The 17,812-nt window shown below is 30.1% G+C and overlaps 1 protein-coding gene across 1 annotated transcript in view; it reads left to right on the top strand.

The window, feature by feature from the left end:
• LOC118190032 (proton-coupled amino acid transporter 1-like) overlaps positions 1-17,366 on the top strand; it is a 124,873-nt gene extending 107,507 nt beyond the window's left edge. The window contains exons 11-12 of the mRNA XM_035360716.2: positions 8,007-8,135; positions 10,067-17,366. Coding sequence (XP_035216607.1) covers positions 8,007-8,135; positions 10,067-10,212 — 275 coding nt within the window. The 3' untranslated portion in view covers positions 10,213-17,366. The remainder of the gene's footprint in view (positions 1-8,006; positions 8,136-10,066) is intronic.
• The last annotated feature ends 446 nt before the right edge of the window (positions 17,367-17,812 follow it).

Here is a 17,812-nt window from a genome sequence, read left to right as displayed (position 1 = left end):
AGCTGAGTTTTTGAATTTGTTGCCAAGCAGGCACATGAAAATAAGTAATAACGTCAAACTGACAGTGTGATTTGATTATACTGCTGAATTGGCAAAGATTTTTTTCTTAGTTCTCGCCATCCAAGCGTGTGATAGATAGTAACGTCATCCCGACGTGTTACAGATTGTATATTCTAAAAGTTGTATTGCCAAACTGGCAAAAATTGTTTTTGTTATTGCCAACCAGGCGTGGAGATAGATAGTAAAGTCGTCAAACTGACGTGGGTAAAATTCCATTGTATTGCCTAACTGGCAAAGGTGTTTATATAGTTATAGCTAACGAGGCTTGTGAATAGTGAGTTAAAACGTCAACCCGACGTAGTATTATAGTATTTTGTGCCAACCTGGCAAAGTTGTTGAAATAATTCTCTCCAATTGGTTAGTGTGAATTTCGTATTTGAGAAATTAAGTCTCGCCAGAAATTATACATTTTTAGTACAAGTACGATCTTTTAGATTCAATTTCAAAGGGACGCCTAATAAAGGTAACTTGTGTCAACATGTCATTCTTAGCTAGGAGTAAAAAACAGGATTTAAAAATACTAGCAGAAGAGTTAGGTTTAACCGTGAAACCTGAATTTAAGATTGCTCAGTTGCATAAACTGACTACTGAAAGTCCCAATTATGATGAGGAGTTTACTCGAGAACTACTGGCTGCAATTAGAGAAGAAAGGGAACGAAAAGAAGAATGGGAAAGAGAAGAAAGAGAAAGAGAAAAGGAACGCGAAAGAAAAGAAAGAGAAAGAGAAAAAGAACGCAAAAGAGGAGAAAGAGAAAAAGAACGCGAAAGAGAAGAAAGAGAAAGAAGAGAAGAAGGCGAAAGGTAAGAAAGAGAAAAAGGTACGTGAAAGAGAAGAAAGAGAAAGAAGAGAAGAACGTGAAAGGGAGGAAAGAGAAAAGGAACGCGAAAGAGAAGAAAGGGAAAGAAAAGAAGAGCCTGAAAGAGAAGAGCGAATTAGAGCCTTTGAGCTACAGAAACTTCAGTTGGAAGCAATGGCTGCTACAGCACAGTCGGTAGAAACTACGCAGTTACCTGAGCAGCCTTTAAAAATCAGAATTCACGATGTCATGCCATGTTTCAACCCTAAAGAAGATGAAATAAGTTTATTTCTGGTGTTATTTGAACGTCAAGCTAACATAATGAATATACCTGCTGAAAATCAAGTGACTCAACTTATTTCATTGCTGCCTCCTGACATTGTTCAGCTTATTGCTAGAGAACTAGAAGAGGATGCAAAAAAGTATGAATATGTAAAAATTTTACTGTTACAACGATTTAAATTGAGTGCGGGAAAATTTCGACAACTATTTAATAAACACCAAAAATCTACTAAAAGTATTTGGTATGATTTCTACTATGAATTAAAGAATTATTTAGAAGGATGGCTTAACGGATTAAACATTAAAACTTTTGAACAGCTAAAAGATCTCATGCTGGTTGATCAAATAAAAAAGCGTACTTCTCCTGATTTCAAAGAACATTTTATGGATCAATGGACAACCATCATTTCACCTACTGAAATGGTTAAGAAAATTGAAGATTTTGAAGATGTGAGAAAAACAATAAAACCAAAATTTTCTGCCAATCAGACTGAGAAAATTAACATAGGATCATTTAAACCGCGTTATGATAATTTTGTGAAAAAAATAGTGCATCCGCCTCATTTTAAGCATCTGATAGATGGGATGATTCAAAATACAAGAAAGATCATCAGCAAAGGAATAAGTTCCAAAACAAAAACCAAGAAAATTTATATGACAAAAAATATTGACCACGCTGTTTCGAGTGTGAATCATACGAACATTTTAAGCCTCGGTGTCCTCGCTTAAAACCAAATGAAAAGGTAAATTGCGTATCTTCGAATGATGATTTGTTAGAGACATATACAATTAACGGTTTAGTTAATGGGCATGAAATGCCTATTCTTCGAGGCACAGGAGCTACTGTTGATGTTATTTCTCGGAAATACATAGATAACACAAAAATGACTGGAGAACATGTCTGGGTACAATATCTGTTAAATGACCATTTAGTGTGTCTACCGTTAGCGGAAGTTGAAATTAATTGTGAACTTGGTCATATAAAGACAAAGGCAGCTGTTGTTACAAATGATCCAGGCAGATATGTATTCGGTAACAAAACTGCCCAATTGTTCAAAAATAAATCATTCTTAAATTTAGAAAAAATAAACGCAGTTTTGACATGCTCTCAAGTAAAAAGATCTCATGAAGAAGGTCAAAATAGAGAAACCGAAATGGAGAAACTAGAAGAACTGACGTTTATTGACACTGACGAAGATATTTTACCACAAGCTGATTAGGAAGACAAGGAAATTAAGAAAGTGATTAATGTTAATTCAAAGGAATTAATTGAATCTCAGCATCAAAGCAGAGATCTAGCGTCATTGCTTAACGAAGCTAAAAATGAAAATTCCAGCAAGACAGACGATTTCAAAGTAAAAGAAAACGGATTGTTGGTGAAAAGGAAAATAGATAAAAATGGAAATGAAAGGGAATTAATTGTTATTCCTGAAAAATATAGGGATCAAATAAAGTCATTATGTCATGATAGCACATCTGGACATTTAGGCGTCGTCAAAACTAAAGATAGATTAACAAGATACTTTTACTGGCCTAATTGCTATAAAGAAATAGAAGAGTATGTTAAAACTTGCGATCCATGTCAAAGAGTGGAAAAATCTAATGATAAAGCCAAAGCACCTTTGACTTTAGTACCAATTATTGCAGAAGTATTTTCAAAAATTAACTGTGACACATGCGGTCCTTTACCAATAACACCGAATGTCAATAGATATTTAATTACAGCTATTTGTTTAGCTTCAAAATATCCAGATGCTGTACCTGTTCCTAATATTGGCACAACGTCAGTAATTGAAGCTATGTTACAAATATTTAGTAGAATGGGTTTCCCAAAAGAAATACAAACTGATCAAACCTCCTTTATGAGCAATCTAGCCATTGAATTTGTAGAAAAATTTGGAATAAAAGTAACTAGAAGCTCAGTACACCATCCGCAGAGCAACCCTGTTGAAAGATTTCACTGAACAATCAAACGAATTTAAAAAGTTTTATGTATCGAAGCAGCCCCTGAGTGGGAGAAGCAAGTTCCTGCAGCTCTATTTGCTTTAAGAACAATAAGGCACGAGAGTACGGGATTTACACCTGCAGAATTAGTATATGGTCGAAATCTTAGAACACCTGTAATATTATTATATGAACAATGGATGAATCCTGAAGATGAAGGAAATAATGTTGTTGAATACGTTTTTCAATTGATAAATCGGTTAAAAAGATGCAAAGAGCTGGCTACAGATAAAATGCTGGAAATGCAAACCAAAAGAAAAGTGTGGTACGATCGTAAAGCTATCTAAAGAGAATTCTCTGAAGGTGATTTAGTATTAGTTGTATCAACGAATAAACCAAACAGACTAGCAGTTGAATGGAAAGGTTGAGAAGAAATTATCTGAAACTAATTATGTTGTGAGTTTCGAAGGAAAAAATGACTTTAACCAAGTCTACCATGTTAACATGCTAAAACCTTATCATAGGCGAGCAGAATTGGTTAACCTTATGATTACAGAAGATCAATCTGAAATTGATGATATGGAGGAAAATTTTCCAACAATTGACACTGAACCAACATTGTTCGATTTTGAGGACATTAAAGAAAACAGTTCCTTAAGTGATAAGCTAAATAAACAACAGATTCAAGAATTGCATGATATGCTGCTAAAGTTTTCAAAAATCTTTTCTAATAAACCTGGAAAAACTCATTTAATAACGCATGATATTCAATTGACAGAAAACACCCCAATCCACTGTAAACCATACAGAATGTCTCCTAGACAAACGGCTATATTAAAAACAGAAATCGATAAAATGCTTCAGCATAAAATAATTGAAATAGGCGATTCAGATTACACTTCTCCTATGATTTTAGTAGAAGTAGCAGGGAGGGATCCAAGACCTTGTGTCGACTATAGAAAATTGAATAAATTGACTAAAACACAATTCTTCCTCTTGCCTAACATCAAACAACGGGTAGAAACGGTAGCAGGCGCAAAATATATAACTCTTTTGGATTTAACAAAGGGATACTGGCAAATACCTTTAACACCTCATGCTCAAAGATTAGCCACTTTTGTTACAAGTTTTGGCACATTTAGACCTCTACGGATGCCTTTCGGACTTAAAAATGCACCATTTTCATTTAGTAAAATGATGGCCGAAATCCTTCACGGTTGTGAAAACTTTGCTGTTCCATATTTAGATGACGTGGCAATCTTTTCAAACACCTGGGAAGAACATCTAAGTCACCTGAAAGCCGTTTTGTCCAAAATAAAGGACGCTCTTTTAACTATTAAACCAATAAAATGTAAATTTGCTCAAGATAGAGTAAAATATCTGGGACATATTGTGGGTCGTGGTATAAGAATACCAAGTGAAGTGAAAGTAAAACCTATTCTTGATTTTCCAGTGCCATCCACAAAACGTCAAGACAGAGCATTTTTAGGATTAGCAGGATATTATAATCATTACATTCCCACGTCCTCATCTATCGCAGCACCTTTAACAGAAACTTTGAAAGGAAACTTAAAGAAAGGGGAAATAAATTGGACAGAAGAGTGCACAAAAGCATTTGAAGAGCTAAAGGAGAAACTGTCTCAAAGGCCTATACTGCATGCACCTGATTTCAATAAGGAGTTTATTTTGCAAACTGATGCTTCAAACTCTAGTATGGGTGTCATTTTAGCTCAAAAAGATGAACGAGACAATGAACATCCAGTATTGTACCTCAGTAAGAAGTCTACAGAAACTGAAAAGAAGTACTCTACCACAGAAAAGGAATGCGCCGCCATAATATTTGCTGTAAAGAAACTTCAATGTTATTTAGACGGGCATACTAAATTCCTCATCATGACCGATCATAATCCCTTAGTTTGGCTCAAAAATTCTAAATCCACGACTTATGAGATGGGCACTAGTACTACAACCCTACAATTACATGATCGTTCATCGAAGTGGTAAAAACCATAAAAATGTAGACGCATTAAGTCGTACTCCCTGGCCTGATTAAATAATTTGTTTCTCTATATAGATAAAAAAAATATTTTGTTCCTTCCTCTCTTCCTCAGTGTATGTTATTATGTTATATCTTGTATTTCAATTCTGTACTGTGCTGATATTATTGTTTTTGAAAAAAAAAAAAAAAAAAAGTAAACTTTAATTTATAAAAATATTAATTAAAGTTTATCTGGAGGGGGAGAGGTTGTAATATCTTATTATTTAATGAATAAATATAATTATTGTTGAAGTGGCAACTCCATATTTGTATTAAACTGTTACTCAGCAACGTGAGATATTGTTTTAAAAATGATTAGAGTTCTGAAGATTTTACCAGCTAGGAGTAGTATAAAAATTTTGCCACTTAAGATTTGCATGAAATTTGTCTATCACCGTGAACTAGAAATAAAATATATGTTCTACTAAGAAGATTGTCTGTTTTGTAAATTACTGCAAAATACATTACAGTGCTCACATGAAATTATGTAAGGAACTATGCAAATTAAAATTTATTTTACTTAAAATTCCTTGCTAATAATATCTACACTTATGTGCAAAATGAAGATAATTTCCACATTATGCGGAATTTCTGAAAAACTAATTGACAGATTGTGAGGAAATTTCATATGAATATACATTTATAAGAGAGAAAGAGATGTGCCAATTAAAAATTTATTAGAGAGAAAGAGATGCACCATTCAAAAATCACCATGTATGCATGATTATCACTAAAGCTCATAGTGCAGGGATGTCTAAAATCCACACTGCAATATTGGATTGCAAAGGAGTTTAATATGGGGGTATGAACCCATATGACATCCAGATGGATCTTGCAGCACAATGGCGTACTGAACAGGAGATAGTTGAGGAGTCTCTGGTAGTCAATCCCACTCCTTCAGCAAGGCAGTTGTCAACTCTAACATGATTTTCAGAGGAAGGTGGCAGGGTACATCCCAGACATGCTTTGAAGGATTAAGGTCATGAGATCTCTGGCTGGCCAACCCATTTGGTGAAGATCCCTACTTTCCATGTAATTGTTAACCAGCCGAGCCCTACATGGACAAGTGTTGTTGTCCATTAATGGGAACCCAGGATCAACTGCATCCATAAAAAGTTGAACATAGGGCTCTAAGATCTCCTCTCTATACCTCACATTAATCAGATAGTCTTTGTCAAACACATGCAGGGATGTGTGTTCATCTAACATCAAACTATTATACCTCCACTACTAAAATGATCCTTTTCCTTGATGAGGGAGGGATGGTATCATGTTCCAGGCTCTCCAGATACAAATACACTGAGAATCAATGTACAGGCTGAATATTAACTCATTTGTGAAAAGCACAATGCTTCACTGAAGTCTGGTGCAAGGCATATGTTGTCTGTACCATGCTGAATGTGCTGTCTTGTGAGCGGAATGCAAACAGTGTATCTTCTGGCATATAACCCTATCTTATGAAACTTTGGCCAACTCAAGTTCCAGTGGCAGTATACATCTCACGTGAAAGTTATAAAGCTGTAGTAGTACTGTGCTGCCGCAATGAGAGTGCCAAATAACGATCTTCATTTATTGTTGTGGATCTTGGTCGACCTTGTCCATGTTTTCTCGATATGGAGTGCCCTGAAACTTTCCACAAATTGCAGGCGACATTAGGCATTACACTGAGCTTTGTAGCCATTTGTGTTTGGCCTGCTTTCAGTCTGCTGGCAATTTTCATCTCATTGCATCATCCATATGCTCATGGTTAGTCATTTTACCTAATATCTTACAAAATTTAGCCAGCTCTTGCCAGAAAATAATGCGGGAGTTCTGAAGGAGTTGGAGCACACAAATGAGTGGAAACCTCTCATGTGTTTATAATTCCCTCCATAATCACAGCTTTGCAGACGTACATGAGTACACTTACATATTTGAATCTTAATATTTGCATAAATTTTTGGCAGCATAATTGGTACCTTTTGTTCTGTACTTTTTGTCAAAATAGACATAATTTGTAAATTCTCTATATTTCACACATGAGTATATATAATTACACTGAGCTTTGTAGCTATTTGTGTAAGCTTGAAGTATTTGTGAGGCTTAAATTAATTAATAAAGTCTTTACAAACATATTCAGATGCATTCATTATTTCACTGGAAGCGTTTTTTCAAAGTTTTAGGAATGAGTGGACTCATTTAAGTTGTCTTCTAAAACATATGTAGTTAGAAGTTTTAAATAATTTTTAGTATTGTACCTTGAGAAAAATGGATAACAACTGAACATATTGGAAAACAATTGAGAACTGAAAATATTAGAGATATTGAGAAAGTGATCTGTGATTTGCTCCAGTTTCTCATCTTTTTTTCTGCTGATTATTACTTTCTTTCCAATAGTTAGCAGCGTGTGTTAGTAAATTCAGTATTACTGGAAAAGTTGTGCTTTGATTGAATTCAATAGTGGACAATTTGGTTTATATATTCATCATTAGAAGTTATTATAAATATACATAGGTATAAGTGGGATCATTTATATATGTTCATCACATTTCATTCATTTGGAAGCATTAAGAGTACTAATACATGTGACGTGTTATTCTTTTTGTGTGTGGGCATAAGACCCTTATATTGCACCTGTTGGAATAATTTTGATCAGAATTAAGATAAAGCTTAAGTAGATGACCCTTATATGTTGCTTTTCCTAAACTGTCAAATCATGTTCAATCAAAAAAAAAAAAAAAAAAAAAAAAAAAAAAAAAAAAAAGTGTTTTTTTTTCTTTGTTTATTGTGTGGATAAGATAAAACATGATAATTATTATAAAATTTGCATAATTTAAACTATAAACTTATTAATACTGTACTGAAATTTATTAACACTGTTTTCTTACAAAATGTGTCTTTTTCAGTTATGGTGGCAATTTCAATACCACTGCTTGATTTATTCATATCTTTGGTTGGTGCACTTGCCAGTAGTTCTTTGGCTCTGATATTCCCTCCTATCATTGAACTCTGCTGTGTTTGGAATACTAATATAAGTATGTTTATACCTTTAAGTAAATTACATTTGTTTTAATATAAAATTGATGTTAAAAGAAAATGAAATGATTATTTTAAATAAAATTAGAGTGAAATAAAAAAATATTACATTTACTAGTTTTAAACAACTTGAAATCGAAACATTGTTAAATGAAACAGTCAATCATTTCTCAATTATGAAAAATGAAATGTATTCTTAAGGGAATGAAAATATAATACTTATTTGTATTCTGCGAGTCTTTAGGCGAAATTATTTTTCATTTTTTAAATGATAATTTTTCATATTTTTTTTATATAAGGGGCATCTTAAAAAGTGTTAATTTTGATATAAATGTTGTAAATCCTTAAATATTTGTACTTTAGCTGTTGCAAGTGAGATATAAATGTAACTGAAACTGATTTGTAAAAATATTGCCATGTTTCCATTTTAGTAATTAAAAATTAAGCGACAAAAAATACATGAATTTTTTCAAAGGCTGTACTTTTATTTTTTTCTTACAGTGTATTTAGATTAACACAGGAAATAATGAATTTTTGAGGCAGATTCAATATTTTAAAACTTCATATTTTACAAAATTATTGCATATGAAAATTAAACATTAACATATTAAATTTTGAATATAACTGCTTGTTTGAATAGTTTTAAATTTGTTTTTTTAAGCAGTGTGTAAGCAATTGACTTAAGATTATGATATGCTAAATCATAATCTTAAGTCAATTGCTTACACATAGATGATATCTATAGATGCTATATCTTTAAAAAAAAACTGAATTAAAGACTAGACTGTTAAAATCTAAAAAAAGCAAACAAAAACTGTTAAATGGAACAATTAGCTCTGTTTGCTGCTAATTTTCTTGGTTAATGAGCTTTCTCTCTACTGGCATTTCATGGATGTCATCATTTTCGGCATCTTTCCAGATTAAATTCCTATCAGGACAGTCTATGGCATTTGAAGTTTGGATATCATGAAACTGATTTCATTTATTATTAGTGAAATTAATTTCTATATCTGACTGATTCATTTATGTGTTCTTTTCAAACTCAGTTGTGTATTTTACCTACCTTGTCTTTAACTAGCTATCAACTTTGCATCAAAACTTCAAATTGTATATCTTATTTAGTTGTGGTAAAATTTAAATTCTCCAGAAATCAGTTGCATATCCATTTTTCCGTATTTGAAAAAGTTCTTGACCTTTTTCGTTTAATGTTTGTGGATTTGCCTAATGTATCCAGTCTTATTACACTTTGCATGTGAAAATACTTGGATACCAAAAGTATATAATGAAACTAAGTGTGTGAAGAATTTGCTAGGAAATACAGTATTTAATACGAAATGCAGAATAATTTTGTATTTTCAAAATGTCTTAGTCTTCATTGTCATGTTATAAAGCATTTCTGAGAAGCTTTCCGAGATGCAAAAAAATCAGCTAATTCTATTAAACTGGGTTTTCTTAATAAACTTAATTATGCATTAAAATGGTAATTCAAAGAAGATAATACATCAGTTGATTGATATTCCATCTTTCCTTGATTAATATAAGCTTTTATGCAAAACCTTTTCCTAATCATGAAATAAATATTTTTTATATATGTCACCAAAGGTGAGTTTATTTTTCTGTTTCAGTTTTAATGTTAAGTTAGTACTGTAATGATGTATTTTCATAATATACATGAAATGGCAACTAATTAGAGAAATGATTGTATTATTTATACTGCCATATAAGTTATGTAATGTATTATATGTATGTACATGTACTGGTAGCAGAAAAATTAAAAAAAAAAATGTAAAAGTTAATCCAAGGGTATCAAAGTATTTTTTGTTGCTCCATTTAATGAAAAATGTTTTACAAATTTGCTTCTTTTAAAAAATAAGTAATGATATTTTGGGATAAATAAATAAACAAACATATTTTTTATTTTAAATTTCAGGTCGAAGAAAATTATGTCTCATCACAATTAAGAATTTCCTGATTGCATGTTTTGGATGTATTGGCTGTGTGATAGGTACATATACTGCAGTCTCTGAGATTATATTTTGTTTACAAAATCCAGAGGATGCAAAATGTGCTTCATAATGTGTAATATTCAGGGCAGCTTATATGTTATGCATGGAAGTGAATTGTGTTCCATCAGAGAAAATGTGACGTGTTTGAAACGACTGTAAATTAACAGAATTTAGGGCACAAGATAGCTATTTCATTTCAAATTTTATATAATGGATAAATGTAGGATTTTACAATTTTACAACGAACATATTTTGTAATATTCTAACATGACCATTTTAGGCTTTCTATTAATGGGATTCATAGTAGTTTTATTTTTCATGGTAGTTTTGTAAAAAAGTATTATGTTGCTTTAATTTGAAACTCTTAAGTTGGAAGTTACATTTTGTGTTTTTATTCATTAGTTAAATATTATATTTTTCAAGATTCAATAATTATGTAATTTAGAATATTTGTAAAAAAAAAAAAAAAAAAAAAAAAAACATACTCTTTTTATCGTACACCATCATTTACATAAACCTACAGCTATATGGAGGTGTTTTAGCATCTTCAGCTTTGGGTATATAGGTGCTGTTCTCTTCCATGTGATGTCTTTGTGTTTAATCATTCATATCTTGTATATAAAGTAAAGATTACCTGTATATAATTTGTGATATGAGCAGATGCAAAAGTGAATGAAATATAGCTTAAAGAAAGAATCAAATACTTTACTCTTTTGAAATTACAGTAACTTAACAATAATTATTTAATAGAATTATTCAGCCTAATATACAGTTTAAAAACATCTAAGGTAATATGAAAAAATGAAGAATAATTAAAGTTTAATTTAAAACAGAATTATATAAGTATATGTGATTGTCATTTAGAAGGAGCTAATTCAATTTGATGTTCCTTAAAAACTGTAATTCCTTATATTAAAATTTTGAGATCAATTTCTTTTAAACATAAATTTTCTAAAAAAAAAATAATGTACTTAATTGTGTGAAGATTGCATTTGTTATATATTTAATTTAAAAAATTGCATACATGTATTCTTAACTGGACAAGTAGGCTTGAACTAATTCAGACATGCACTTTTCATTTTGTTTAATATTTGCTTTTGATTCTGATGTGCAAAGTGTTAAAAATTTTGCAATGATAAATAGATATGAATAAATTAAAAGCATGGATAAAGGGAATTTCCATGCAAGTAATTTGTTTTCCCCAAGTGTAGCAAATATTTTAAAGTAGTTCAGCTGGCTTAAGTTGAGTTGAGTCTTGTGCATACATAAAACTTTTATGGGATGTCCTTAAACTTAAGAAAATTTTCATTGTATTTTATTTGGTACTTTTTTTAGCACCACACATAAAAACTTATATTTTAAATAATATTTTTTCAGTTATACCTTTTAACAATTAAGAATATACCAATTGCATGCTTTGAATGCAGTCAAAGCATGCAATCCATATAGTCTTAAATATCAGAAGGGTATTTTTATTCGTATTGTAATGAAACAAAAATATGTAGGAGACATTTATTTTAATACCAAAAGAATATGGAATTTAATTTATAATAGTAGCTTTAGTGCAAGTTTTAGGCTTTTTAATTTACTTTTAATTACTTTATTTTTAATTTAATTTTAATATATTTTTCTGAAATATTACTTACAAAATTAATTAAAACTACATTTCTGAAATTTTTTGCTGTTTAATTTATTAACTATGTGGCTACGCCATCTGTAATTGGATAGTAAAGATTAGTCAAAAGAGAATTTTCTTTTTTTGATTTTTCTGATAAAGTTACGTTTTTGTTTTGTTATCCAGCTGTTTATTTTAATTTAATTTGTTTTTATTCATTTAGTAATTAATGCTTTATTCATCTGGTGTGCAATAAGTTTAAAATTTTTCTGATTATTCTCTGTAGTCATTTTCTTTATCATCCTTAGTTTAAACAATAGCTTTAATTTCACTAAGTTCTTCATTTATATATATATAATGCGAACATATTGCCTAATCCTCAATATATTGATATGTTAAGATATTTTTAATAATGCATAATAAAGTGTACATAATTGTAAATTATGTAAAGTGCATAAAAATTATGTAAAGTTATGTAATATTTTACAATTAGAACTTAGTTTTATTTCAACTTAATAAACTGCCAGACAACCCTTATTATGGAACTTCTATACTGGGATGTATTTGTAGTTCAATTGTTGTTTGCTACATTGTTAATTTATTGGTTAAGAAATATGTATATTATGTGTATGAAATATGTAATCTAATTTAATTTTGAAATATTTAGTTTATGCTTTAGGTATATATCCATGATTCTTGTAATATATTTTTTTGTTTTGTGATTATTTTTGTGAAACTGTGATATAACATCGAGTTATAAATGATAAATTATCTTTTTGCACTTTCTTCCTTTAATGAGATGATTTTATGTAGTATTCTGCATTTTATAACTTAAAGAAGCAGAAATGAATGTAATCTTGTAATGTAAATAGGAGTATTATCTTGTAAGAACATTCAATTCATTTAAAAATAAATCTTTTTGTTTGTGTGTCCTCAAATGCAGAGTTGATACGTTTTTTGTGCATAAGGCACTTTTCAATTTCTTTCTTATTTACAAAGTGCAAAGGATGAGTGGGGGAAAATACAAGCTTACCTCAAGTCATGACATATTTTTTTACAAATTAAAACTTTCATTTGCTGACTTCATTTATTTCTCCCAAGTAATAATTGCCTTATTATTATTATAGAGAAATTAGGCCAAATAATATTAATACAGTAGCCCCAAAGTGTTCATCTGCTATTCTTATTTTCATTACTTAGGTTTTGAGTAATTATTATTCAATTTTGTTAAAATTATCTATCTGATAGATTTCTTCCACCCCATAATGCTATAGTATTTTCATCAGTTTCATAGATTTATCATATTCTATATGATGGCAAGTTCTGGCAGCATTTCAAAATGTTTTGCTGATATTGCATAGAAGTAAGAGAACGAAAATTATATTGTTAGGTGTGACTTTTTAAATGAGAGTTGTATGTCTGTCATTTTAAATGAAAAGCTGGAATAGTTAAATAAAATGTTAGAAAGAAAGACATATTGAATGCTAACTAGGCTAGAAACTAAATTATTTGCTCTAAAATTTTTCTGATTATTGGAGAGGGGAATAAATTTTGAAAGTGAAATGAAAAATGAACTTCAGGGAAGACACAAATGATGAGGAAGAACTTTATACCGGTAACTTCAAACATTCTGAGGTATGCTTGTTGTTTTTATTGTTGTTGTGCTTTTTATTGCTTGTTGAAGTGCAAAGGCTAGAATTTGCTGGTTAAATTATCATAAGAATTATATTTTGTTTTATGTACTTTTTTAAAAACATATTTCTTGTAATTCACTATGATCTAACATTAGGAATGTGTAATTTCATAATTTTCAGAAATTTTTAAAGGTCTTTTTTTATAAACTGTACTGCACCTTTAATATAAAAACAACCAAAATTTTAATAAATTCAGTGTTTGAAATGCATAGCTTGAATTGAATTAAATGATTTCAAATTAAGGTTGCAATAACATGTGTAACAAATTTTGTCTTGTTGTATGTTTTCTTTTCCCCCAGATCTAAGAATTCTCAGTAGTCTGTGCAGGTCTGCATATTTTTTATGGTGTGTATATACATTTTGCATCATTATTTAACATGATTTTGTGCGAAAAATCATTCAGGTTTATCTATTGATGCTTTAAACTATATTTAAAGTTGGTTTTATTAATTTTAAGAGAAAGAATGTTCATAAATAGCAACAGCTCTTAATCAGAGCATAAAATAGCATGCAGTGAATTGATCTATCTCATCACTAAGCATGAATACCGATGTAGAATCTAGGTAATATTGTGAAAGAACCTAGCAAATTTAATAATTAGCTGTTATTTCTGATATGGCATAAAGCATTACTGAGTTTTTGAAACTTATAATTGAAAATTAACTGAATAATTAAAGTCTAGAACGTATGCCTCTGAGCATAAAAATGATAAATAGTATGTTATTTGATTACAAGAGATAATTAAATGCTATTTGGAAATTAGTTAAACTTTAACATAAACATTCACCATAATACAACATTGAAATGTTTGCATGATGTGTAATTCTAATGTATGCAAGCTGGATTTACTTAAAAATCATTGTTTTTGGGGCAGAGGTTGTGTTAGAGCTTCCATTAATGTACATTGCATTTTGTGATTTGTATACATGATTATTGTAAGTGCTATTTTCTTCAAATTCACTGTCTTTTGATGTAATGAATTGCAGTGCAGGAGTAGTCTACATTTGAGACCATAATAATAACTTCCCCCTTCTTTTTATACTGCATCTGATATTAAAAGGAATATAGTAGAATCTAATTTTCTGAACTAAATGGAGAGGAATTATTTTAGTTAACACAGTACTGGATGATACATGTCGAATATTTTCAACAGTTAAAGGTAAAAGTAAATATTTACAATATTAATTAGCAAAAAATAAATAAAATATTGTATATCTATATCAAATATTTAATTACTTTGTTCAGAGTTATTTTTAAGCAGTTTCAGTTAAACTGGATTAGTTAAGAAAAGTCCAGTAGCACCATATGAAGTTACCTTTTACTATATGAAGAAATAAAATAGCAGAAATATTTTTCTTAGTTGCCCTCATTTAAGAGATGCAGAATTGAAACTTAAGATTTATACAATTCATGGAGTTCATATTATTACAAGTTAATTATGTTTTAATATGTTAGTTTCCTTTAAAGGATTCTTGAAAAATTTTCAAGGATAAATTCAATTGCACCATTAGTAATAATATCATTGTTCTGTGTATTCAAATTATAGCCATACAATTACCACATTAAACTTAAAATTTGGAAAAGTGCTAAAGGAAAGTTGCAAAATTATCCTATAGATTGCTGCAGCTGACATATAGCCAATAACTGATGTGGAAAATTCTTGTGTAATTTATTTCATTGCTAACTGCATTTGATCTAAAGTTGTGTTCATGAAATTAAGTACAGTCAAAAGTCGTTAATTCGGACACCCATAATCCGGAATGATCTATAATCCGGACCTCAAAGCTACAAACTTTCTGCGCATGCGTCGCGTTGACGCATGCGCGTAAGACCTTTACCGCTGCGAATTTGCGTGTGCGCGTGCGCAAAATACGTTTACGAATGCGCGTTTAATGTATAACGGACGGGATAAGCTAAGCTAAAATTATCTAATTATCTATTTCAGTTAATATTGCAGATTGCGTTGTTCCTTAATCTTCGAATTGGATCCGGATTATTATTTTTTGCAGACTGTTAGAGCAATTTTATAAAAGTAAGTTTGAACTTTCGATTATGTCAAATAGAATTTCCGATATATATTTACTAATATGTAAAGGATATACAAAGCGAAAGTATCTTTCGGAGTCCATTAAACAAAAAGTGGAATTGCTGCAAAAAATGGATAAAGGCATATCCTTTGTTTATCTAAAATTTAATGTTTGTTTATCTAAACTTTGTTTTACGTTAAAACGCCGCGGCGGCGTGCATTGAATTGGAAGTTGATCTGTCAGCACTATCCTTATCTTAAGGGCAGATGTTTTTATTTTATTTGGCTTATAATTGCTTACTCAATGTAGTATTTCATCTCGTCTTTGATATGATTTAAATCAAATGCCTCATCATTATAATTCGCTTCCGATAGCGAAGAAAGTAACAGAGGTTATTGAAAACGAAAAAATTTCGATTGACAAATTAGTCGGTATTCTCGACACAGCAATTATAGGACTTGAACAGCGGAACTTTGTAACTGAACAAGAAATTATGTCTGGTTATAGAATTAAAGAGAATGTATTATAACATAAAAAACGAAGCAACTTAAACAACTTACATTGAAAGAAATGTTTAATAAAGTAAACAAATAAATATTAAGCTTTTTTTTTTTTTTGTAAATTTTGATACCCTTTAGATCATAATTGTTCTTTATTTCGTAAATTACGGTTTCATATTTTTAATTTTATAATTTCTGCATGCCATTTTACCAGATTTAAACTGATGATCTATAATCCGGAAAAATCGTCGCCGAAGTCCCGACGAGTCCGGATTATCGACTTTTGACTGTAGTATATTTTGGCTGAATATAACCTCATGTGAACATTATTTGTATGTTCTTGAAGTTGTAAAGAAGGAAGTGTCTTGTTTTCTTTTTTATTTGTGTTTTGCTTTGTGATTATAGATGAGTGAACTAGTATTAATATGCCTGAGAGGGGGGGGGGAGAATAAAGCACTTTTTTTAAGTGCCAATTTTAAAATGTGTCTGAGCAACTCTTGCTGTATGACAGCATGCCATTTAATGGCATAGATGATGTGAGATTAGTTATAGAACATTATTTTTAACCCAGTGTTCTCCATTTTGTTATAGTTATAATAGCATTAGACAGAATTATACAGAATTGAAATTTTTTGTCAAAATTTAATGCAGGATCCCTTTTAACTAAATGTGTTTGTCATATTTATCTTGAAATCTTAGTTTTTCTTTATTTGTACACTGTTTCTTGAATTTCATATCATATTTTCATGCATAAATAAGCAAAAGGATATTTAGAATAATTTTCCTTTTTTGTTGCTAAATTTAGAATTGTTTACATACTCTTAAAATTTTTAGTATTAAAAAATCGATGTTATAATTACATTTATTATTACTCATTGTTACTAGCTGTCATTAATTTAAAGATTAAGAATTTTTTAAATGCATGTCAAACACATGCCATTTTTTTAAACACATGAAAAAAGTCAGTTTTTTATGTGTAGATTCCAGCATTAATTTTTTTAGCTCACGTTATAAGTCCATAATTGTGATTTCAGTATTTTAATTTTGTTTTCTATATAAAATGGTGTTGTGCAAGAATGCAATGTTACTAATTCTTTAATTAATTAAGAGTAGTTTTACAGGGCTTTGGTCATGAAAAAAAAAATGATAAAATAAAGCTATATATGTTATAATGTAGGTTCAATTCTAAATGTAAACAACTTCTAAATGTGATGTTGTGAATGTTTTCATTTCATAAAAAAAGGCTTCTATTTTTTTATTTATTGTATCATATATATGTAAAATATGTATTATAATGAAAATAGTTATTTTATGATGCTCTGTGAAGTATTTTGCTTACATGATTACTCTTTCAAGTAATAAGTAAATAAATCATTTTCTTTCAATCATGGCTGTCTCATTCCTAAATATGTAACAACTTATTGTTTTCAGCAGAACATTTTTGTTGCCCATCTTTAAAATTTATATCAGAGTTTAAAGGAAGGGAACTGTTGACCATTATGAAAAAATTATCATTCTTTTCATGAAATTTCTTTGAGATATCATAATTCTGTGAAGTCAATGTTGATCAGTATGCACGAACACTGCCATTAGAGGGTATAAGCCACTCACAATGTCTCATTAAAAAAAAGTATGATGTTGACAACACAACCGTCTTGCACAGCCTAATAAATTGTACACAATTTTAGCCGCATTTTACTTGAACTTACTCTGCCTCAAATTTCAATAAAGAAATATTTCTCATTCAATCAATACAGTTCTTACATCGCGCAAGGCAAAAATACATAAAAACTCGAAACATTTTCATTAAAAATTATGAAATACAGAAAAACTT

Source organism: Stegodyphus dumicola, chromosome 2 (genome assembly GCF_044657685.1).
Source record: "Stegodyphus dumicola isolate Sdum_Otavi_A_Nest chromosome 2, ASM4465768v1".
Classification (NCBI taxonomy): domain Eukaryota; kingdom Metazoa; phylum Arthropoda; class Arachnida; order Araneae; family Eresidae; genus Stegodyphus; species Stegodyphus dumicola.
This window is presented reverse-complemented; position numbering and strand designations above follow the sequence as displayed.